The sequence below is a fragment of the Dipodomys spectabilis genome, unplaced genomic scaffold, assembly GCF_019054845.1.
Source record: "Dipodomys spectabilis isolate Male_0828 unplaced genomic scaffold, ASM1905484v1 ptg000054l, whole genome shotgun sequence".
Lineage (NCBI taxonomy): Eukaryota > Metazoa > Chordata > Mammalia > Rodentia > Heteromyidae > Dipodomys > Dipodomys spectabilis.
In genome coordinates this window covers 5,702,523-5,727,949 of record NW_024870731.1, presented here as the reverse complement: position 1 = coordinate 5,727,949, position 25,427 = coordinate 5,702,523, and the positions used below count along the sequence as shown (strand labels likewise).

Here is a 25,427-nt window from a genome sequence, read left to right as displayed (position 1 = left end):
TGTCCACTGAGTGAGCACTGATGAGGCGTGAATGGCCCTGAGCAGATGCATTCCTGAGTGACAGTGTCGGGCATTGGTTTGGCAGGGCTGGGCCCATGTGTGGGCTCCTGAAACATGCCTGGGCCCAGTGCTGTGAGTCCCAATTCAGCACAGGGATTACAGTGGAGCCAAAATCTTGATGATCCTGGGACCCTTCCTTTGGCTCATACCCAGGGCCCCTGGCCAGCAATGAAGAACCTGCAATAAGTCCTTTTGGTGTAAGTGCCCACCTTTGCCCCTGGTTGTAGGCACCTGACAGAGGCTTGTAGGTTGATGAATGGAGTTTTAATAAATCCATCTCTGCTCTTCAATGCCTGTTTTCTCTTTTGTTTTGGAGGAAATACCTCTTTTAATATTGTCCCAGGAAAGCAAGAACACAAAAAAGTTGGATGCACATTTTTCTCATACAGATTTTTTTTTTTTTTTAGGCCTGTTCTGGGGCTTGAACTCTGGGCCTGGGTACCATACCTGAGCGCTTTTGCTTAAGGCTAGCACTGTACCACTTTAAGGCACAGTGCCACTTCTGGTTTTCTGGTTAATTGGAGATAACACTAACTTTTCTGCCCAGGCTGGCTTTGAATCATGATCCTCAGATCTCAGCCTCCTAAGTAGTTAGGATTATCTGGCTTGGAATTGCTTTTTAAAGATTTTATTTATTTTAGTACTGGTACTGGAGCTTGAACTCAGGGCTTTGCACAAAGTTAGTGCTCTACCACTTGAGCCACTCATCTCAACTTCTCCATTTTTAACTGATTAATCAGAAGCGTCTTTTACATTTGTCTGCCTGGCTGGCTTTGAACTGGGATCTTCAGATCTCAATCTCCTGAGTAGCTAGGATTATATGCATGAGCTACTGGCACCTGATTTGGCTTTTTTTTTTTTTTTTTTTTGGTGAAACTGAGGGTTTAAAATCAGAGCCTCATGCTTATTAGGCAAGTACTCTACCACTTGAGGCGTGCCCCTGCCCATTTTTTAAAGAACACTCTTAATTTCTGATTGTAAAAGTAAAACATGCTCATTGTAAAAACCTGGAAAATATAGAAACTTTAAAAGTTAAGCCACATATTCTTCCACCCAAACAGGACCAGCGTTAGTCATTTATTCATGTGAAAGATATTGATTTATTATAAATGTCACAGAGAACATAAAACAGGAGCATGGGTGGAGGGAAGACTAGAGACTCACAGTAGAGTGGATATGGGGGCCAGATACCTCAGAGAATCAGGCAAAGCTGGAAACAGTCATTGCTCAATAAATTTGCTATTGTGGTTTATTACTAAAAAAAAAAAATTGTCAGGATCCTATGAAATATACCTTTTCTTCTACATTCTCCTCCTAGCTATTCACAATTCTTTCAAGATGTTATTTGGACTAGCTATGTAATGTCTGATCATAGAGCTCTGTTCTCATTTATTGTTCATCCCCAGAGATGACTGGATTGCTTTTGTTTTCTCACTGGTAGATATTACCTTGCAGTTAACATTTTGGAATCCACATCCATGTCCTGAGGAGTTACCTCTAAATAAGAAACTACTGGGTCAGAGGGTGGCAACCTTCCCAGGGCTCTGGATACAAATTTGGCAAAGAACTCTCCAGAAAGTCTGGTTCTGTTAGCTCAGTCAACTTTGCTTCTAACTGGTAAGGTTCCATCTTGAGATTGGGAGAGTGTAAAGAGAGGGGACCTAAAGCCTACTTGGCCCACAGTAGATCTTTGCTCTTGACTGAGCCTCAGTTTCCCCACATCAGTAAAATGGGATTTTTCTTACAACACAGATGTTGAGTTCTTCCTTCATGCCAGGCTCTGTGCTCTAGGTTAGCCTTGTCGGGCCGGAAGAGTGGAAACCTGCTGACATATTTAGGTATAAGAAGTGGGGTGTAGAGGCAGGGAGGAATTAAACCTCTGTGGCCAGGAAGCAAAGGGAAGTACACAAGAGGTGTGCACTGGAAGTTTTTTTCTCCAGGACATCTGCACTCTCCCAGTATCACCCCATGTCCAGCCACCCAGAAAGTTTATCAAGTAATCAAATGTATTTTTTTTTCTTTTCCTCTTCTCTTCCCTTTCTTTCATGTCCCTTCCCATTCTCTTTCCCTTTCTGTGGTGCTGAGGATTGAACCCAGGGACTCTTGAATGTGAGGTAGGTTCTTTATATCATGATTTACAGTCCTAGCCTTCGTTTTTTTTTGGTCTGGTCCTGAGGCCTGAACTCTCTGGGCTTGGGCGCTGTCCCTCAGCTCTTCAGCTCAAGGCTAGCGCCATACCACTTGAGCCACAGAGCCACTTCAGGCTTTTTTCTTTTTTCTTATGTGGTGCTGAGGAATCGAACCCAGGGCCTCAGGCATGCAAGGCAAGCTCTCTACCACTGAGCCACCTTCCCAGCCCCTAGCCTTCATTTTTATCCTCCAGCCCCTCCTTATTTCCTAAAGATTGCACTAAAGGTCCAGAGAATTAGCTGGAATTATAGATTCCCTTATTTTCAGATAGTCATGAGGATGAAATTAATTCTATTCATAACAGATAGTGACATGCATCTCTGTGTGCCACCCTGTGAATGCAAAGGGACTTGAGCAGCCTTGGTCCTAGGTAGCCAAAGTGTTGTCAAGCACAGAAAGACCGCCACTTCCAGCCTGATGGAAAAGGGGACTAACAGCATCTCTGTTTTCCAATCTTTCCTCTCCTACCTGCCCACCATTCTATTGACCTCTTTGAGATGGCCTGGAAGGTGCTGAACCATCATGAAGAACTCCAAAGTCCTCTTGGGGGCATTAATAATCTCACCATCTTGGGCTGGGAATGCAAATGCTGTTCAGCCTCCTTTCAGGTAGGAACCCATAGATGTGAGAGATGAGGGCTTGGGCTGGAGGGTGAGGGGGATTTTGAGAAATTGTGCAATTGTGCTCAGGTACATCTATCTCTCCTTTGTATAACAACTACTTTAAAATATCCACAATCTTTATTCCTTCCTTGCTTTTTCCCTTCTTCCCTCCCTCTTTTCTTCCTTTCTTTTCTTTCTCTTTTTCTTCCTTCCAGTACTGGGGTCCTAGGTGCTGTCCCTTAGCTTTTTCTTTTTTTTTTGTCGGTTGTGGGGCTTGAACTCTGGGCTTGGGCGCTGTCCCTGCGCTCTTCAGCTCAAGGCGAGTGCTCTATTGCTTGAGCCACAGCACCACTTATGGTTTTCTAGTGGTTTATTGGAGATACGAGTCTCACGGACTTTCCTGCCCAGGATGGCTTTGAACTGCGATCCTCAGATCTCAGCCTCCTGAGTAACTAGGATTACAGGCGTGAGCCACTGGCGCCTGGCTCCCTTAGCTTTTTCCACACAAGGATAACTCCTGACAACTTGAACCACAGTTCCACTTCTGGCTCTTTGGTGGTTAACTGCAGGTAAGTCTCAGACTTTCTCACCTGGACTGGCTTCAAATTGCAATTTCAGAGCTTAGCCTCCTAAGTAGTTTAGGATTACAAGAGTGAGCCACTAGCACCTGGTCATTAGGTTTATTTTAAAATAATAATTATTGTGCTTGTGGCTAACACCTGTAATCCAAACTACTCAAGAGGCTGAAATCTGAGAATCACAGTTCAAAGCCAGCCCAGGCAGGAAAGTCTGTGAGACTTATCTCCACTAGCCACCAGAAAACCAGAAGTGGCGCTGTGGCTCAAGTGGTAGAGCACTTGCCTTGAGCTGAAGAGCTGAGGGACAGGGTCCAAGCCCAGAGTTCAAGCCCCACGACTGACCAAATAAAGAAATAAACCTAATGGTTTATATTGCTAAATTTTATTTAAAAAGCTGTGTGAACCAGGTGCTGATGATAGCTACTCAGAAGACTGAGATCTGAAGATTGTTGTTTGAAGCCAGCCCAGGCAAGAAAGTCCCTGAGACTCTAATCTCCACTTAACTACCAGAAAACCGAAAGTGGCACTGTGGCTCAAAGTTGTAGAGCACTATCCTTGAGTGGGAAAAGCTCAGGGGCAGTGCCCAGGCCCTGAGTTCAAGCCCCACAACAACCCAAATCAACAACAAAACCCCGTCAACAAAAAACAGCGTGTGGAGCTACAGGTAAGAGGATACTAAAGAAAAAAGAACAGAACATTTGTTTTAAAAGGAGATGAGGGGGGCTGGGAAGTTGGCTCAGTGGTAAAGCGCTTGCCTTGCATGCCTGAGGCCCTGGGTTCGATTCCTCAGCACCACATAAGCAAAAAGAAAAAAAGCCGGAAGTGGAGCTGTGGCTCAAGAGGTAGAGCGCTAGCCTTGAACTGAAGAGCTGAGGGACAGCGCCCAGGCCCAGAGTTCAGGCCCCATAACCGGACCCCCCCCAAAAAGAATTTAAAAAAATAAAAAAATAAAAGGAGATGAGGGGCTGGGAATGTGGCTTAGTGATAGAGTCTCACCTAGTCTGTATGAAGCTTTCGATTCCTCAGTACCATATGAACAGAATAAGCCAGAAGTGGTGTATGGCTCAAGTGGTAGAGTGCTAGCCTTGACCACAGAGAGGCTCAGGGACATTACCAGGCCCTGAGTTTAAGCCCTAGCACTGCAAAAAAAAAAAAGGCCCAGTGAGGTAGGTTGGGTGCATTAGCTAATGCTTATAATCCCAGTTACTTGGGGATAGGGAGGCTGGAGACAGGAGGATCAGACGCCAGCCCCTGGCAGAAATGGCAGACCCTGTTGGGCACTAGTGGCTTATACCTGTAATCCTAGCTTCTCAGGAAGTTGAGATCTGAGAGTCATGGTTCAAAGTCAGCTTGGGCATGAAAGTCCAAGAGACTCTTATCTCCAATTAAGGATCAAAAAGCTTAGAGCTGTGGCTCAAATGATAGGGCACTAGCCTTGAGCACTCAGGGACACCACCTAGGTCCTAAATTTAAGCCCCAGGACTAGCACCAAAAAACAAAACCAAAAAACCCCCAAAAATCCAAACCAAAAAACCCCCAAACAAACCCAACAAGTCAGATCCTACCTGAAAAAGAATAGTTGGGGATATGGCTTAAGTGGTAGACCATACAAACAAAGAATGTGACACTGCAGGATTCTAGAATTAGAAATAAAGTCAATATCCTTAAAATGAATTTGTTATAATTTGTCTTTAGATATAACAAATCCCTTCCAGTACATACATATACACACACACACACACATTGTCTAGTGGTTCTGTAAATCCCTTCCAGTACACACACACACACACACACACACACACACACACACACACACACACACACACACACACACACACACACACACACACACACACACTGTCTAGTGGTTCTGTTTCTCTGGGGAACCCAAAGTAGACAGACTGGGAACAGGTGGATAAGGTTTTCCTTGTTTGTTTCATTCTTCCTCCTACTCTGTCTCACCAGAATAGGGTCTGGCAAGATGCAGGGACTCAATTCAAAAGTTCCTATTTCTACAAATTAAATAAAAACACAATTAAAATTTAGTAGGTGCTAAAACTTGGTTTTGAAATTTTATTAAAAAAATATATTTGCAAACATATAAAATTTAGGATGAAAAATGCTCATTTTCAAACATGTAATAACTTAATATTTGCAAACATACACAGATGGTATAAAACCCATACCATTAAAAATGTTAATGATGCTGTATTGTGCTCATAGAATGAAAACCTTGCTGTCATTCCAGAGCTTCTTGTCTCCATGTTTCAGGGAGCTGAGAATCCGGCACAATGAAAGTCATGAGAGTCACATGGCCAAAGCAGTAATATGGAATAAAAGATTACTTTAAACATAGTTTAAAAACACATTTTCTAAGGGAAACACAACTTTGCATTCTTTCCCACTTCAAAGTGATCGACATTGCATTTTTACATTTTAAAGAAAGATGTCAAACCCAAATTGAAGCAAGACATTGCACACATTTCTCCTGCTGAAGTCTGCTGGGGAAAAAAAGGCTTCTTGAGGCCCTGGCCCACTCATGGAAGTGTTCTCAAGTGCAGCTTTAAAAAAAGTCTATTAAGCTGTTCTGCTTCGCCAGATCTTAATATTATAAATACTTGAAAACACATGACACTATTGGTTCCAGAAGGTACCCTGAATAGCACTGAAGAAAACCAAAGATTAGGCAAGAAACACATGCCCAACAGCAAATGTGCAGCAAGGGCCTGGGTTTGAGGCCTCCTCACCTACATGGGCAGAGCCCACTCCTGCCTGTGCTCATTTCATTCCTCTCCAAGTTACAGTATGATGGCTGATTTTGTTTATTAAGCAATTAGGCACCTTCGATTTCATGTTGCATTATTAGTAATACAATGGCAGTTATGGCCTCTTCTAACAAAGTAAGAAAATACCAAACTACATTCTTAGTGAGGAGAGAAAGCTGCATGATTTAAAATATTTACCTTGTAATGGATTCAATAAGAGTTTATAATTGCCACAAGAAAATAGAGGCCAGAAATAGAATGCTTAGTCATGCAAAACCTTGTCAGCCATATTCTAAACTAAGTCTGCATCCTCCTGTGGAGAAGGGCCCAGGATCTTGACTTAGGTTCTAAGAAAACCACCACTCTATCTAAGGGAAGCTGAGGGTGTCCTATATGGAGACCCCATGAAATGCTTCTCCTTACAGATGGTTACTTGAAAATTGAAGATTCAAAGTCAAGCAGGCCAATGTCCATGCCCATAAATTCTGGAAGATGCATCACAAAGTAGGAACAAAGCGGTTTGGAAGGTACTGGTGATGAGGGGCATGTGAATCTACTCAAAGGCATCACTCACATCTCACATTAACTACAGCAAAAAGAGCAATGCCCCCACCCCCGGGGCACCCCAGCCATACCATACTCCAAGCTGTGTGCTGCTCCTCCCAGAGCCTACACTTGGACCACAGGAGCAAAAGGTGTGGGCGATACTCACAGATGGACAGAGTGGACTAAATGCAGAACTCCAGAGGTGCTGTAAAACCTAGCAAGAAGCATCTCCATCTTGGCATCCATTTTAGAAGGTTCCAGTAAAGATACTGTAATAATGTAAACATGCAGCCTAAACTAGCATGAGGTTCTGGATAGTAAGCCTGAATGAGGAATAAGGCAACCAAATGTGACTTTCAGGCCAGGCCCATATAACTGCAACTATCCAGGCTTGGCCTGGTTCTCTGGAGACATGCTGGCCTGAACTTCTGGTAATCATGATCACCAACTTCTGGCTTCTGAATTTTAAGTAAATGCTTTGAATATATAGATTTGGGAGTTGAAACAGGTTGACCCTTTTCAAGTCTCCATTTCTTGGGCACTTAAAAAGCTTATGTCCACACTAAGGAAGTCTTATCATAGATTCTCTTTTAACTATTATATCCATCCCTAGAATTAAAGGGCAAAAATTAACAGATTTGATTATGGACCCTTTTTAGAATATTTGCTCTGTATCTCACATATTACCATACATATACAAAAGCATCATTTAACTTCAAATGTCCATTATACATCTCTTGATATGTCTGTTTACTGAAGCCTACTGAGACTATAGTTGGGTGTGATCAAACCTACTGGTATGTCATATTATGAGAACAGCCGCGTGGCCCCTTGGACACCATCTCCTGGCATCAGCCACACTCCTAATCTTACTACAACTTCATCTTTCCCAGATGATGCATGAGCAGTTCATTTTTGGTTGCTGAATTTACATACTATCTTTGAAAACAAACTATTCCTAGTTGAATATAACTTACAAGCTTCCCTGAATTCTGCACAATGGACATCTAACTAGGTAGACAACAAAAGAATATACTATATTGAGAAGCAGAAACATTGTTCAGGAAGCTTGCCCAGATTTACAGAAGCCAACCAAACAAGGTATTCTTTATGCTAAAAACCTAGGCCAAACTAAAACAAGTATGTAATTCATAAGTAATTTTCTAAAAATTCAGCTAGAAAGAAATCTATGGATTTACGACTGAGTTACCATTAAAGCTTAAATGATTGTTCCCGAGGAACCATCACATTTGTCAGCATTATTCACAGCTAATCCTTATGCTAGCTGGTTGAGCCAATTGGGTTTTTCCCCCATCATTAAATAGTGCTCAGAAAAGTAAGCAGTGCATCTTAATAGGTTAAATACTACAAAATGACCTGTATCATAGAAACAAAGACACTCATTCAAAGAATATCTTAAAATTACTATTGCTGAAATAAATCCAATTCTACATTAAAATCTTACTAAACATCATTACATGCCATAAAAGAATAAGTATAAATCATGGCAGATCAATAGCAGCATAACAAAGCGTCTTTATATATTTCACACTTTGGGCTGGGAAAGGATTCACAGCCTAGAAATACATTGGTAAAGTTCTGAATCTCACGCTTTCTTTTTAACTCCACATTCTACAAGAAAGTAAGGGCAGTGTGAATAACAGCTCCTTTTTCTGCATAGCTTTAAACTGTTTTCAGTACACTTGAGGAATGGAACCAAAATGGCTTTGTCAGGTTGGTCCACTGGTCCTTTTGTCAAAGTGTTAAGGAAAACAATTAACAATGACTTCTGTGTTTAGACAGAAAAGGAAAATAAGGCTGTGTTTCACACACAAACTTAACATTTTCAAAACCACTGGAGAGTGTAACTTAAAATGGAGATTTCTAGTAGGATCTGGGCATGTGCAGCCCCAGCCTCAAAGGTGTCACATGCCTCTTCCTACATCACCAAAGAGCCTCCTTGCAAGGCCCTGGTCAAATAGCAATGCTGCACTGGGGCCTACCACATGGCAAGACTGGGGATACTTAAAAACAAAACACAAGGAAATTTCAGTACTCTTAAGGCCCAAATGGGGGTGCTCATATAAAATATACTTCACTTGAACAAATAATTCCTAATTCATCAACCTGAACTCTGATCCTTAAAAGTGAAGCTACTTTGCAGAGCTAGCTCTTGCTTAGTTTGGAACTTGACCATCAGCCAGGGTTTCTAGGGGTGGGAGGAGGGAGGGCTGCTGCTGAGGCTGAGCTTGGCTTCGAGGCTGGTGACCACTCTCCCCAAGTCCTTGAAGGTGAAAACAAACTGAAAAGTCAGACTCCTTATGTCACACATGTGCTCACAGCTGATGAAAACACCCAGAGGACATAACGATCTTTTTTGTTTTTGTCAAAACAAAGGTCTGCTGGTGATGCTTCACAGTGAAACCTCCATTATCACTGAGAATGTCACTTGGAAAACATTCAAAGGCGTGAGTCTCTTTCTCATAGGCTCAATTTCAGGATTCTCAAAACTCCATGTTCCACTCAGAGACAGGTTTCCATAATGAAGCCTATTTGTGGGGCTGACTCTTGCCTCCAGGTCTACTCCATGGCAGTCATAGGTTGTGGTTGTCTTTGTTCTTGTTCAGAACCTGCAAGTAAACTTCATGAAGTGTACTAAGGAAGCTGGAATCATTCTGGAAGAGATAGCAAAGGTAAAAACACATCATTTCACATTTATTTGTTCAGAGCCCACTTCCTTAGTTGGTAACAGCTTAGGAAAAGATTGTACAAATGATCGGTAAGGCTTATAACCAATTACTTAAATAGTCTCACCACTCAGAGCTACTCATCAACATCCTGGAATCTACTCAGTTATTATTCTATTAGGAACAAATGCTTGGAGGATAAAAACATTACTCTCAGCTATTCTGAATTTATAAGGACTTATAAAATTAATTTTCTTTTATTAAAGAATTAGAGAACCCAGAGTAATTGATGTCTTACATACCTTTATTAGATGTATTAATGTATCCTGGAGCTGAGACTTGCTGAGAATAATGGAAGGCTTTTTCTGATTTTCTGGAGTTGTAACGGTGAGGGGAGATGGGGGGCCTGTTTTCCTCTCAAGGTCTGCAGACCTTGGAGCTGTGTTCTGGAAAACACTTGGGGCCAGCAAGACTGAAGCTACTGCAGTAGTTGTTGCGGTAACCAATGGAGGGCCTGCAACCTGAAGGGGAACAATGTCATTCCTCACCCAAGGGTAGAAGCTGGGGGCCCCATAGCCCCCATCTGCTTTTATATGTCACCTCATAATTTACAAATAGCAAACAGCTTGCCAGCTTACTTTATAAACTTAACTTATAGGTTGGGGATATAGTTCAGTGACAGGACACTTGCCTACGGCCTGGGTTTGATCCTTAATACTGCAAAAAGTCTAGCTATATGATTAAAGCAACAACAACAAAACCCCAACTACCTCCTTTCTTCCTTCAGATGTGCTTCTATCTAGTTATACTCAATAACAAGATTACAATATATTAGTAATATGAAATTTAAAATATTTCTCACATTTTCTTGACTTTTGTATTTTGGGTACTCGAAACTGAACTCAAGGCCTAAAGCATGCTAAATATGTGCTATACCAGGGAACTTCACCAGCAGTGCTTTTGCTCTTACAAAGAGCTTGCCAGAGTTTTAAGGCTGTGTTTTCTGGCATCTAAGCCATTTAGCCTGGTTTTTGGCACAAAACCATGCTAAGAGCTATTGATCATGTGAAAACATGACAAGCTAATCAAGATCAGGCTGACTTTAAATTCTGAGCCCCAAGGAGAGGTGTAAAGGCTCAAAGCAAATGGGAATTTGACATGTGAGGAAGAAAAAAAAGAATATGCATTTTGGGGCTGGGAATATGGCTTAGTGGTAGAGTGCTTGCCTACCATCCATAAAACCCTGGGATCGATTCCTCAGTACTACATAAACAGAAAAAAGCTGGAAAGTGGCACTGTGGCTCAAGTGGTAGAGTGCTAGCCTTTAGCATAAAACTCAGGGACAGTGCCCAGGCTCTGAGTTCAAGCCCCATGACTGGCAAAAAAAAAAAAAAAGAACAGAAGAATATGCATTTCAAAGCTGGTGATAAAGAATGAGGTTGGGGCTGGCTCATGCTCCCAGCTGGCTCCCGGCTACTTAGGAAATGGAGATTGGGAAGATCAAGGTTCCTAGCCAGCCAAGGCACACAGCAAGATCCCAACAAGCTGGGTATGGTGGTACTTGCTTGTAATCCTAGCTATGCAGGAGGTGTACATAAAAGGATTATAGTTTGAGAATGACCTGAGGGAGAAAAAGGATGAATCTCTGAGAAAAAACAAAGGAAAAAGGTATGAGGGCATGGCCCTACGTGGTGAGAATACGAGCAAATGTGAGACCCCCAAGTTCAAACTGCAGTACTGACCAAAAAACAAAGAAACCAAAAAAAAACACAGGGTGAGAGTCAGGGAGGATAAACAAGGGATGAAGAACACACAGACCCGGAGGCTTTATATCAGAGTAACAGGAAATGAGAGGCTTGTGGCTGTGTTCCCTGGGATACCATAGCTCTTCCAGAACAGTACTATCTTCTTAAGAATTCAGGCTGACATACTCTTGGCCATCTACTTAAAAGGGCCAAGCAAAAGCCTACCCAGGACTGTTCTGACCTCCATTTGATTAGGGAAGAGATCATAGGAGAGGACATGAGGCTTGGTCTAGGTGATGTATCAAAGATGGGTTAGGGCGTGAAAGATAAAAATTTCACCTTGCATGTAAGAAAAACAAGAAATCCTCAATGTACTCTTGAGAAAAAGGGGATCCTTACCGGGATGGCACTGGACAACACCTTGGGTTGGGCAAATACTTCAGGATCCTGGTTTTGCTGCATAGACTGCAAGGTTTAATAAGAAAAGATGAACAGATATACCAAGTTTCAGTTAGTTAGTGGTGAGAAATCAAGAATGGTTCACACATTTAGCTATTGGATTGCTGGGGGAAGAGGCTCACAGGAACTTGTCACAGTGTGATCAGTGACTCTTGCTGTAGAGACAACAAGAACCTCAAACAGCTCTCCTATTGAGGTCCCCTCAGAAAAGGCATGCAGTCAGATCCTTTTACATGTCTTAAAAAAAAAAAAAGGTGATGCCAGGAATGGTGATGCATGCCTGTAATCACAGCTACTTAACTCAGGAGGTAGAGTGGGAGGGTTTTGGCTCAAGGGCAGCCCAGGTGAAAAAGTTAGCACAGTTATTTCGAACAGTAAGCTGGGTGTGATGGTACATGCTTATAATCCCAGTTTATAAAAAGGGGGACATAGATAGGAGGAGCCTGGTCTGAAGCTAGCCCTGGAAAATTATGAAACTGTAGCAAAAAACAAAAAACAAAACAAAAAACAAAAACAAAACAAAATACAAAAACAAAGCTGGGACCTGTATCTCACGTAAGAATATAATTGTTGGGGACAGCTCAGGCCTGTTTCTGCTGCAGTATGTAGATTAGAGACCTTGGGGAGCTAATGCTCCCCCCACCCTGCTAGCTTCCTAAGGTCCCAAATGCTCTCCTATCTCCAGGCCTCTGTACACTATTCTCTTGGTCTCAAATAGTTTTCAACTCTGAACAGTGTAGCTAACTTCTGAGTCTCTTGAGTAGCAGCTGACATGTCAGTTTTACTAGAAAGCTTTATTTGCCCTATACCTTCAGATTTGGGGTGCTGGCACTTGACAAGTACTGAAGGAGGTGCAAATGGATCTAAGCCCAGAAAGATTTGGATCTATGGCCAACTGAGGACTCCTGGGACTCTTAGGCAAAAATACAAAGAACCTTTAAATATGGTGTCTTATTATTTTAAATCAGTTGAACTAATTTTGGGAAGCAGAATAGAGTGACAGCACCACTGACTAATTATGATTAGTTCACAAAGGGCTTGTTACCACCTCTTTCTCCTAGCCTTGATATTTTTTCCTCCCTGGTCCTGGGGCCTGAATTCTGTTGCCTGGACACTGTCTCTAAGCCTCTTTGTGCTCAAGACTAATGCTCTACCACTTGAGCCACAGCCACTTCCAGCTCTTTCTGAGTGAGTGGTTTATTGGGTATGAGTTTCATGAACTTCTCTGCCTGGGCTGGCTTCAAACTGTGATCCTCAGATCTCAGCATCTTGAGTAGCCAGGATTATAGGTATGAGCCACTGACTCCCACCTCTTTATAACTACTCTGTCTCACATCAATCAAAAGCAAAATCTTGCTGAACACCAGTAGCTCACATCTAGCCACTCAGGAGGCTGAGATCTGAGGATTGTGGTTCAAAGCCAGCCCAGGCAAACAACACCCCGTGACTCAGGCTCAGGGATGGCACCCAGACCCTGAGTTTAAGCCCCACAACCGACAAAAAAAAAAAAAAAAAGCAAAATCTTTGTTTCCCCTACCCATGCCTTCCTGTTTCTGCCATTACCTGGAGGGGAGCAAGCACCATGTTGCTCAGGGAGGCTGGGGCTGCTGTTCTTGCTGCTGCTGCCTTACAGGGAGGCTCTATGAAGCTGTCAGGTGTGGCCAGCTGGCCAGCTGCTGGAGAAAAGCTGGGTGCCACTGCACCTTTCCCAAGTGGCTGTGTTGGTATTTGGTCGTGCTGTGGGGTCAACCTGAGTTTCTGGAGAAGATCAATGCTTGGGAGGGATGTAGCAGCCGTGTTTGTCATGCTCCGCGGAGCTCTGAAAGGGCTTTTGCTGGCTATTAGACTGGTGTGGCTTAGTTCAGGGACTGGCTGGTTCAGGAGTGGAGACCTCTGTCTAGGTGTAGTCTTCACTGCCTGCATCATGGTGCTGTTTCGAGGTAAGCTGGGGGGAACCTGTGTAGTGGGAACTTCTGCTGGTAGAGTGGGACTGAGAACAGGACTCAAGGGGATGCCGTAGCTCGGGGCATGCTTTTCACTGGATTGTGTGATGGAAGCTGGAGTGATCAGCACCGGAGTGGTGACTTCAGGCTGGACAGCATGGTGGGTGGCTGAATGGACACCCAGGCTTTCTGACTGAGGGGCTCCTCCTGACTGATCAAAGGGAAATGGGAGGAAGGAGCTAGGCTCTTTCTGGGATGTGTCTTCTGGTAGTTTCTCCACTTCTTCTGAATCTAGACCCACAACTGCTGGCTGTTCCTTTGGTAAAGATGTTCCAAACAGCTCTTCCACTGTCAGATGTTTATGTCCAGATGCAGCAGGCTGAAAAACAATGACCACCAATGAAAAGAACTTCTGTGGACTTGTATAACCAAACTTATTTTCCATCAACCAAAATAGTTTGCAGAAGCAAGGGCAGATGGAGACTTAAAATAAGGAATGGAATAGAATGGAGATATGCCAGGGTTAGATCAGAATATACCTGTCTCTCCAGACTGGTGAATGGAAATATGCACTAATGATAAATTCAAATTTTTGGGCCTCTAGGCAATAGTGTTAGAATGCCTTTTCCCCCTGGTATATGTTGAAATAATTATGTCCAATTGCTCCATGTCAGCAACATGCAAAGGGGGAATGATGTTAAAGAGGATAGTGACTGGGTTCTACTCAAGTGGTTTATTTTTGATAAAAGCTAGTATTGCACCTCAGGGACTGACTAGGTCCTAAATACCAGGAAATATATTTAACCATTTAATAGCATGTCTTCCCCACTCTGTACTGTCAAGTCACAGAATCTTCAAGAAAAACCAAGAAGTATGGCTTAAATGCTCTAGCACCTGCTTAACAAGCACAAGGTCTTGAGCTCAAATACCAGTACCAATACAAATGAAGAAAAACCAAACTGCCAAGTTAAAATTTAAATACAGTTTAGTGAATTGACTTACCAACACTATTGCAACTATTCAAAGGGGGAAAACACACTTTCCATGGGGTGCTTCTTTGTACCTTTAGGTAGTATTGTTGGGCCACTTAACTTTTATATCTGAGTACTCACAGGATTTTTAAGTCCTGTTCTGACTTGAACTTAAGGGACATAAGCAGAGAGTAAGAGTCTTCACTGAGCTTCCTTTAGTGTGACACATTAATGAACTAAGTACTTTGAAAACACAAGCAGTGGGGCTGGGAAGGTGGCTCAGTGATAGAGCACTTGCCTTGCATGCATGAGGCCCTGGGTTCGATTCCTCAGCTCCACATAAGCAAAAAAAAAAAAACAAAACCCCAAAAAACAAAAAAAAAACACAAGCAGTTAAGTTACAGTTTTATTCTTAAAATGTGTGATTAGTTTAGTTGCTAAGATAGAGTGAAATAATTAATTCATGGAGACACATGACTTTCATGGCTAAAGCACACTGCACTTGCATATCATAGTGACGCCACTGTAGTATGACCTTTCTATAGGACTGCATTTTTTTTTTTTGTCGGTTGTAGGGCTCAAACTCTGGGCACTGTCCCTGAGCCTGTTTGTTCAATACTAGTTCTCTACCACAGCACCGCTGGGGTTTTTCTACCCGGCTGGCTTCAAGCTGTGATCCTCAAATCTCGGCCTCCTGATGATAGAATGAAAGGTATAAGCCACGGGCACCTAGCTAGGATTACAATTTTCCAGGGTTTTTGTAAAGTATTTGTTTCATGTAGCTGTACACTCTGGTGTCTACATAAAGAACAGATTGGAAGGATGAAATTACAGACTTCTGAATTTAAGACTGGCAGAGAAGATGAGAAATGAGGAGTTAGAAAGGTAGGAGTCAGGGGCTGGGAAGGTAGCTCAGTGGTAGAGCGCTTGCCTTGCATGCCTGAGGCCCTGGGTTTGATTCCTCAGCACCACATAAGCAAAAAGAAAAAAGCCAGGAGTGGCGCTGTGGCTCAAGTGGTAGAGTGCTAGCCTTGAGCTGAAGAGCTGAGGGACAGCGCCCAGGCCCAGAGTTCAGGCCCCACGACTGGACCTTCCCTCACCCCCCTCCACCCCCCAAAAAAGAAAGAAAGAAAGAAAGGCAAGAGTCAGTGGCTGGCTGGCCAGCCAGCCCAGTAGAGTATAGAGTATAGTTAAGAGGATACCTGGCCAGGTACCAATAGCTAGGATTGTATAGGTATAGTTTTTGTGTAAAAAAGTTCAAAGAGGATACCCTGGTACCTGGGTGGGAGTGCCACTTACTTGGGCAGGTAAGCTCAGAAAAGGTCCCAAAGAGGAGGATGTGAATGTATGTATGTGCCTGCGCGTGTGCGCGTGCGTGCGTGTGTGTGTGTGTGTGTGTGTGTGTGTGTGTGTGTGTGTGTATAAAGTGAGCTCTCCAGAGGTATTGACTTGGAAGTTATCAAAAGTGTTAATGTAAGTCGGGGAACAAATCTCCCTCAGCAAGGACAGGCCTCCAGCAACATTGCTGTTACCAGGCTCTTTTTCTTTTCTTTTCTTTCTCTCCCTCCTTCTCTTCCTTTTTTTGCTGGTCCTAGAGCTTGAACTCTGGGCCTGGGCGCGGTCTCTGAGCTTTTTTTGCTCAAGGCTAGCACTCTTACCACTTGAGCCACACACTGCCACTTTCAGCTTTTTCTGAGTAGTTTATTGGAGATAAAAGCCTCAAGGACTTTCCTGCCCCAGCTAGCTTTAAACTGTGACCCTCAGGGGCTGGGAAGGTGAGGCCCTGGGTTCGATTCCTCAGCACCACATAAGCAAAAAGAAAAAAGCCGGAAGTGGCACTGTGGCTCAAGTGGTAGAGGGCTAGCCTTGAGCTGAAGAGCTGAGGGACAGCGCCCAGGCCCAGAGTTCAGGCCCCACAACCAGACCCCCCTCAAAAATAAAAATAAAAAAACCCTCAGATCTCAGCTTCCTAAGTAGCTAGGATTATAGGCATAAGCTACTGGCACCCAGTTCTGCTCCTTTCGTATGATGCAGCCTAGGGAGCCATTCATTTCTGAGTCTTAGTAACTCTTTGAAGTTGGAAGGGATGGTGGGAGGCAGAAATGCATGGAACTCAGCTCACAGGGGAACGTTTAAAGTTAGTATTTCTAGTAACCAAAGTGCAAGGTGGGTTCCTCAAAGGCAGAGGCTCTTTCTCATTCATTTCCTAATCCTTGCCCTCCATCCTCCTGGGTTCATCTATCTATACAATGGCGCCACCATCCAGTTAGTAGAGTATAGGCTTCACCCTGCTGTTCCCAAGTCCTCCCAAGAGGGAAGACAGCACTAGGAGAGAGCTCACTAATAGCAGACCCTGTCGGTAGAGAATGAGGAATTCCCTCCTTCAACAAAAAAACCCAGTGCCCACGACTGAAGATCCAGGAAAGTTTGTGAGTGGCAGTATAAGGGAGTACCATTTTATATTTTCTCTTTGATGTGTGGTGTCATGTTATGTTAGAGGTGACAAGGCAGGTTTGAGCAGAAGCAGTGTGAAGTAACTGCTATGGATGAAGAGGCAGAGCTTCCGCCAGTAGTATTAACTCTAGTTTTAGACCAGATCATTTTGTCTTACAAAAGAATAAGGAAAAAGAATCCTGTAATATCCAGGCCCCCACTGTGTAACACTGGTGTGGCTACCTGTCAACACTTCCTAGTATTTTAAAAGAGGAGTTTCCAGATTCAGAACCTCAACTGTTTATAAATGCTCAAGAATTTATGTGATTCAAGTCCTTCATATATTTTTGCTTCTGAAAAAACTGTAGAGCTCAGGGTCTAAAAATCAAAGATATCTGTTAACTCTGGAAAAATTTTATAATCTTCCTAATTACTCATCTACAAAATGGGGTAACTGTGGCAATTATTTCACAGAGCTGTTATGAATTTAAATTATCCCTATGTTTGGTACCCATGAGCTTTTGATAAACTCAAATTGACCTACGCTATAGTCACAAATATGTTTTTTTGGTTGTGGTGGTGTTAGGATCAAACCAATGGTCTCAATTAACTACATAATCACTCTACCACTGAGCTACAGTCCCAGCCCAAACACAGAATAGTTCTAAGAGCAACCATGATACATCTGTTTGGATGCTTTTAAAGAACACCGAATACTCTTTTGACATAATAGAAATTCACTGACTCCTTATGGAATATCACTCCTATAATGTAAAATAACAACACAGTCACCAGATGAGACAGAAAAGCTGTGCTATCATAAACCTGTTTGTTCTTTCACAAGGGATCATTAGGGACAGTTTTTTTTTTTCATTAAAAATTCCCTTGTAACATTGCAAACTCATTTAAGTAAAACCAGACAATGTATTTCTCTTTGAGATAGGTTCTGTTTGTCACGGTCAACACTGTGACTTGATTCCTGGTATCCTAAATGTCTGTTGATGGAACAAATTCTCTCCCCTCCCCTCGCCGCCCCCTGCCCTGTATCCCTTTTAGTGCCAGTACTGTGCCTTGAATTCAGGGCTTGGGCGCTGTCCTGGAGCTTTGTTGCTCAAGGCTAGTGTTCTATTACTTGTGTCATAGCTCTACTTCTGGCATTTGGTGGTTAACTGGAGATTAGTCTCACAGACTTTCTGGCTTGGGCTGTGTTGAATAGGGCTCTGGTGGCTTACTCCCATATTCCTACCAACTGCGGAGTTTGAGATCTGAGGATTAGAGTTCAAAACTAGCCTGGGCAAGAAAGCCCATGAGACTCCTATTTCCAACTACCCCCCCCCCCCCGCCCCCCCTCCCCGCCCCGCCACACACACAGAAAAGAAAAAAAAAGATGAAGTGGAGCTGTGGCTCAAGTGTTAGAATGCCACCCTTGAGCAAAAAAGCCTCAGGGACAGTATTCAGGGACTGAGTTCAAGCCACAGTATCTGCACAAAAATCAAACAACACAACTCTGGTAGACTACTCAGGAAGCTGAAATCTGGGGATCATGGTTAAGAACTAGCCTAGGCAGGCAAATCTGAGACTCTGATCTCCAATTAACCAGCAAAAATCCAGAACTGCAGGCATGGCTCAAAAGGAGAGTAAGAGCTATGAGCAAAAAAGCTGACTGTGAGGCCCTGAGTTTAAGCATGCAAAAACCTAACTAATAAACAAAATGTCTGTGGTAGTGTCAGGCATAGTAACACTTCTGCATAGTCCCAACTACTTGGAAGGCTGAGGAAGGAGCATAATTTGAGCCCAAGAATGTAAGAGGCTAACCTGGGTGACATGGCAAGACTTTATTCTCTGGGGGTGAAGGAAGGTAGTAAAAGTGGTAAAAAAAAACACATAAAACTACATTTAAGCATAAAAGTTCAATAGTATTCTGTATATTTACCATGTTGTATTACCATTACCATGATCATTTCTGCAACTTTTCCACCATTATGAACAAATATTCTGTACCCATTAATTAATACCTATCTTCCCGAGTCCCAAGTAACCTTTGTTGTATCTTTTGTTTCCATTATTTGTTGATTTACCTATTTTAGATATCTCCTAAAAACAAATCATACATTCTTTATTCTTTGTGACTGGTTTAGTTTATACCATGTACCATGCATTGGAATTCCATTACTTTTTATATGTACTATGCATATATATCACATCTCTTTAACCATTTGCCCACTGTTAAGACACTTGAGTTACTTCTACCTTTTGACTAGCACAAATAATGCTGCCACAAACAATGGTGTAAAAGTATGCCTGAATACCTGTTTTCAATTCTTTGGGATCTATCTATCTATGTATCTATGTATGTATCTATCTATGTATGTATCTATGTATGTATGTATGTATGTATGTATCTATCTATCTATCTATCTATCTATCTATCTTTCCATGATAGGAACCATTGGATCATACAGCTATTACATACATGTGCCACCATGTATGCATAAAATTTTCTTTTTATACCAATTATATTAACAACAAAATAAGCCAACATAAAAAACAAAAGTACTAGAGTTGGGCACTGGTGGCTCTTGCCTGTAATCCTAGCTACTTAGGAGACCGAGATCATGAGGATTGCAGCTTGAGGCCAGCCAAGGCTGAAAATTGTTGTGTGCTTGTCATACCATTTATGTTAGGAGGCTGAGACTGAGGATGCTGGGTTAGCCTAGATAGAAAAGTCTACAAGACACCATCTCAACAGAAGAAGCTGAGCATAATGGTGAATGCCTATCATCCCAGCTACAACAAGAAGCCTAAAATAGGCAGATCCAAAAAGGAAGTGAGACACTATCTCAGAAATAACCAGTGTAGGTCTGGGAAGGTGGCTCAGTGGTAGAGTGCTTGCCTAGCATGCAGGAGGCCCTGGGTTCGATTCCTAAGTACCACATATACAGAAAAAGCCGAAGGTGGCACTGTAGCGCAAGTGGTAGCGCTAGCCTTGAGCCAAAGAAGTTCAGGGACAGCGCCCAGGCCCTGCCATCAAGCCCCGGCCTGGCCAAAAAAAAAAAAAAAAAATTATAAGAAATAACCAGTGCAGAAAAGGGTTGGAAATGTGAAGGCTTTGAGTTTAAACCCCAGTACCTCCAAAAAAGAAGTACTGAAAAACATCAATTCTTATTAATAATAATTCTTATTTATTAATAATAAATTGTAAAGATGTTAACCATCCTTCTGTTATTATAGGCACAAACCAATGTTTAGATATACCTACTTTGAAAAACAGAAAATAAGGTCAAGTAATAGGAATGGAGAAAACTTATAGTAAACAAACACCTGAGCCTTGAGTAAAGAAAGCAAAAAACAAAATAGAACAAACTAGGGAAATGGTTTCAAGGAAATTTTTGTTGTTTGGGACAGGGTCTCAATGCGAAGCTCATGCTGGCCTTAAATTCTCTATTCACCTAACTCAGCCTCTGGTGTGCTAGAATTATAATCTTGTGTCATTACTTCCAGCCTCAATGGAATTTAACAAAATGAACTGTGCCTGGGTGAGGTGGCTCACTCCTGTAATCCTAGCTACTTGGAAGGGAGATGTAGGGAGGATTACAGTATGATGCCAGCCTAAGTCCAGACTCCATCTCAACCAATAAAAGATAGGTTCCACAGTCCACATATGTTATCCTAGTGAGGCTAGATCATAGTCCAGGTATAAACAAGAGGGACTCTATTAAAAAAAAAAAAAAGCAATATAGAGTGAGGGAACAGAAGACACTATATGAGGGGCTGGGAATGTGGCTTAGTGGTAGAGTGCTTGCCTAGCATGAATGATGCCCTGTGCTCAATTCCTCAGTGCCACATAAGCAGAAAAAGCTGGAAGTGCCACTGTGGCTCAAGTGGTAGAGAGCTAGCCTTGAGCAAAAGAAGCTCAGAGACAATGCGCAAGACCTTCAGGATTGGCAAAAAAAAAGGATGTACGAAAGGAAATGTACTTATTACCTGACTCATGTAATTGTAATTCTTTTGACCATCACTTTTATAATAATAATGAAGTCAATTTTTAAAAAATTAGCTTTTTGGCCGGGCGCTGGTGGCTCACGCCTGTAATCCTAGCTACTCAGGAGGCTGAGATCTGAGGATTGCGGTTCAAAGCCAGCCCGGGCAGGAAAGACCGTGAGACTCCTATCTCCAATAAACCACCAGAAAACCGGAAGTGGCGCTGTAGCTCAAGTGGTAGAGCGCTTGCCTTGAGCTGAAGAGCTGAGGGACAGCGCCCAGGCCCAGAGTTCAAGCCCCACGACCGACAAAAAAAATAAATAAATAAAATAAAATTAGCTTTTTGAAGCTGGGTGCTGGTGGCTCATATCTGTAATCCTAGCTACTCAGCAGGCTGAGATATGAGGATCATAGTTCAAAGCCAGCCCACGTAGGCAAGTCTGTGAGACTTATCTCCAATTAACCAACAGAAAAACTGAAATAGCACTGTGGCTTAAAGTGATAGAGTATTAGCCTTGAATGAATATGCTTAGGTACAGCATCTTGGCCCAGAGTTCAAGCCCCACAACTGACCAAAAAAAAGCAAAAAGGGCAAGGGACTTGATTGAAGTGGAAGAGCACTTCTCTAAAATGAAAGAGGGCCTGAGTTCAAACTTCGTATTGGAAAAAAATTTAAAACGTGAACTAAACTGAGAGCATAATTTGTTCCTTAGCACTAGATGGCAGTGTTACTAAACAATGCAATGTCTGCTTTTAAGGCAGAATGGTGAATTGTGAATTTAGGCTGCTTTCAGGAGATCATATAGCTTTTGTATTTTGTAATTTTTAACATTTTGGTTTTAAAAATAAAATTTTATTTTTATTGAAACAGAGTCTTGCTATGTAGTGCAGGCTGGCTGGAGATTCTTCTGCCTCAGCCATTCCAGTGCTGGGTTTATTGGTTTATACCACCATATTTGGCAAAATAGATTTTTATTTTTTTTTATAAGTATGTGAGATCAGAGGAATAACAGCATCATTATTTGTTATTATCCTCATTATTTGTCATTTGCATTAGAGGTATACCCCAATCCTGGGGCTTCAACTCAGGGCCTAATCACTATCCCTAAGCCTCTCTGAGCTCAAGGCTAGCACTCTAGCACTTGAGCCACAACACCACTTCTGGCTTTTTCTGTTTATGTGGTACTGAAGAAATGAACTCAGGGCTTCATGCATGCTAGGCAAGCACTACCACTAAGCCACATTCCCAGCCCGGTGCTGTGTAATTCTTAAACCTTATTATTTTTTCCGCAGTAACTACTTCCTTTGGATTACACCATAATTCTGAGCCAAGTAGTGCAAGAATCTTTAACTCTAAATTCAAAAAAGAAAAAGCGACAGCCTACCTAACACTCTCAGATAGTTCTTTTTTTGTTTTTTGGTCCAGTTGTGGGGCCTGAACTCTGGGCCTGGGCGCTGTCCCTCAGCTCTTCAGCTCAAGACTAGTGCTCTACCACTTGAGCCACAGCGCCACTTCTGGCTTTTTTCTTTTTGCTTATGTGGTGCTGAGGAATCGAACCCAGGGCCTTGAGCATGCAAGGCAAGCGCTCTACCACTGAGCCACCTTCCCAGCCCTCTTAGACAGTTCTAAGAACAAAAGGAATCTATGATCCTGGTACATTATGACTATGTCTCTGTTTCTGTATGTTTGTATATATGTGGAGACAGAATTTCATTGTGTAGCTCACAAGCAGAGGTCCAATTTGTGATCCTCTCTTAGCCTTCCAAGTGCTGAGGAAATACTATAGGCCTGGGTGCTGTTCTTGAGTTTAGTTTTTATTTATTTTTTAAAATTTATTTAGTTATTTTTTTTTAATTTTGAGATTTGTTGATTTACATATATAATCTATGTGTGTACATATAGATGTATGACATTTGCCCAAGTAAAATTTTCAGTTCAAATGAAAATTTCTCAAAGAGCATATTTATTTTGATTTTAGTTCAAAAATCCTTTGATAAATTAGTTTGGGAGTTGGATACTTTTTTTTCTTAAACATTCTTTGGGATAGTAGACCCAGTAATCTACTGCTGGGACAGTCCTTTAGTCACATGTGAGAGCAGTCAGAGTACGTCCTTGAAGAGTGACACCTGGGTTGTAGGTTGAAGTTGATTCCTACCTTTAACAGTAGTTTTTTACCTCAAGGTGCTGATGTCTTTTTTTTATGAGTACTTGTCATGGAAGCTTTCAGGTGTGCCTAAAAACTGCGTATTATGAAACCATCAGTATTTCAATTGGGAAAACATTTTAAACTCTAGATAATTTTAGTGTTTGTATATTGAAAAAGTGGTGGCCAGTTTTCAAGTTCTTTAATAAAAGGGGATATGGCTCAGCAGGTATAATAGTGATGGTAATTTGTTGAAATCTGGGATTAGAGCATTTCGTATTGATTGCCTTCTAGTGAAATATAGGTGTTTTGTTTTGTTTTGTTTTGTTGTTTTTTGGTCATGAAGGGGAAACATAAATCTGAGTGGAAATTATAAATTTACATTTATCTCATATGACTTCTGTCACAAAAATCATGATAGTAAATCACCTTGCTATTTTAATACTGTTTTGTTAAATGAAAAAAATTCATGTTCTTATTAATTATATTAGTAATGTTAGTTTAATATTAGGTTGTTATGACTTGTTTATCCCTTTATAGTATTTATTTCTTATCTTTGTTAACTTGTGTCTCTTGTTCATATACAATAAACCAATTTTCTGGAAGATGCAATTTCTTACTGTATAAAAAATACAAGGCCATTCAATGTGTGGAGAATCAGTTAGTCAATAGATTTTCCTATTGTTAGATCCATAAAACAGATCTTGTGAGAAAGAGAAGCTACCTTGCCAGGTAGAAAAGTCTGTTAAGTCCAAATGATGTAAGGCAGATGTTGCAACGAATTTATTTTATAAGTCTTAAAGAGATGTGATTTAAAGTCTTCATCTTTTTTTGTCCTTCCCTCCTGAACACTTAGATCTTAGCAAGTGACCAGTACAATGGTTTAGAAGTTCATAATTGTTGATAAGTGATTGATGCACAGATGAAAAGATTTGTATCTACTGTTTACCACCTTATTAACTAGAAATGGCCATGTATATTAATAGTTTGCTTGAAGACATCTTTGACAAAAGAAGCAATATGTCATTGTAAATTTTCTTGTTCTAAAGAAAGCAGTTATGTTCTATAGGTATAAATTATGTAAATAAAAGTTATTTTATACTGTTAAAAAAAATTTATTTAGTTATTTTTTTGGTCAGTCGTGGGGCTTGAACTCTGGGCCTGGGCGCTGTCCCTCAGCTCTTCAGCTCAAGGCGAGCACTCTACCACTTGAGCCACAGTGCCACTTCTGGCCTTTATCTGCTTACGTGGTGCTGGGGAATCAAACTCAGGGCCTCATGAATGCAAGGCAAGCAGTCTACCACTGAGCCACCTTCCTAGCCTTTGAGTTTAGTTTTTAAAAATGTATTTTCCTCAGTGAGCCAGTAGCTAATGCCTGTAATCCTAACTACTAAGGCTGAGATCTGAGGATTACTGTACTAAGCCAGCCCAGGCTAGAAAGTCTGTGAGACTCTTAGCTTCAATTAATCACCAAAAAGTCAGAAGTAGAACTTGGCTCAAGTGGCAGAGTGCTAGCCTTGAGCAAAAAAGCTCAGGGACAATGCCCAGGCCTGAAGTTCAAGCCTTAGCATTGGCACACACAAAATTGAATTTATAGTAAGATCTTTGTAATAGAACTGTATTTAATGTATATTTGACTTTCAGGATCCTCCATAGAAAGAATGGGGCATGAGAATGTAGGATTCCAAATACGATTAATCTAAATACTCCAAAATACTATGGACTATGGACAAGGGCTGGGAAGATGGCTCAGTGGTAGAGTGCTTGCTTTGCATGCATGAGGCCCTGGGTTCAATTCCTCAGCACCACATAAGCAGAAAAAGATGGATGTGGTGCTGTGGCTCAAGTGGTAGAGTGCTAGCCTTGAGCTGAAGAGCTGAGGGATAGCATCCAGGCGGAGTTCAGGCTCCATGACTGGCAAAACAAAACAAAACAAAACACTATGGATGTATTTGTTTTTCAAATATTTATTTATTGGTAGGGATTGAACTCATAGCTTTCTGTTTGCAAGGCAGGGATACTCTATCACTTGAGCTAGGCCTCCAGTATAAATTTGATATTTTGTCCATCATCTTTTATTTTATGTGTTTGATGGTACTGAAGTTTGAATTGAGGTCTTAAACATGCTTGCTTGTTTAGTGCTCTATCACTTGAACCAGACCTCCAGCTCCAAAAACATTTCTGAAGGGATGTAAAATGGTACAGCTTCTCTGGAAAGAGAAGCTTATAGTTTCTTCTTTTTTTTTTTATTAGTTTTTTTTATTTTAAAGAAAGAAGAAGGAAGGAGGGAAGGAAAGAAGGGAGGGAGGGAGGGAAAGATGGA

The 25,427-nt window shown here is 41.8% G+C and overlaps 1 protein-coding gene across 1 annotated transcript in view; it reads right to left on the bottom strand.

Moving 5' to 3' along the window:
- Positions 1-7,398: 7,398 nt before the first annotated feature.
- Dcp1a (decapping mRNA 1A) overlaps positions 7,399-25,427 on the bottom strand; it is a 56,765-nt gene continuing 38,736 nt past the window's right edge. The window contains exons 7-10 of the mRNA XM_042680098.1: positions 13,196-13,954; positions 11,573-11,638; positions 9,731-9,949; positions 7,399-9,416 (exon numbers count right to left, since the gene is read on the bottom strand). Of these exons, the coding sequence (XP_042536032.1) occupies positions 9,336-9,416; positions 9,731-9,949; positions 11,573-11,638; positions 13,196-13,954 (1,125 nt within the window). The 3' untranslated portion in view covers positions 7,399-9,335. The remainder of the gene's footprint in view (positions 9,417-9,730; positions 9,950-11,572; positions 11,639-13,195; positions 13,955-25,427) is intronic.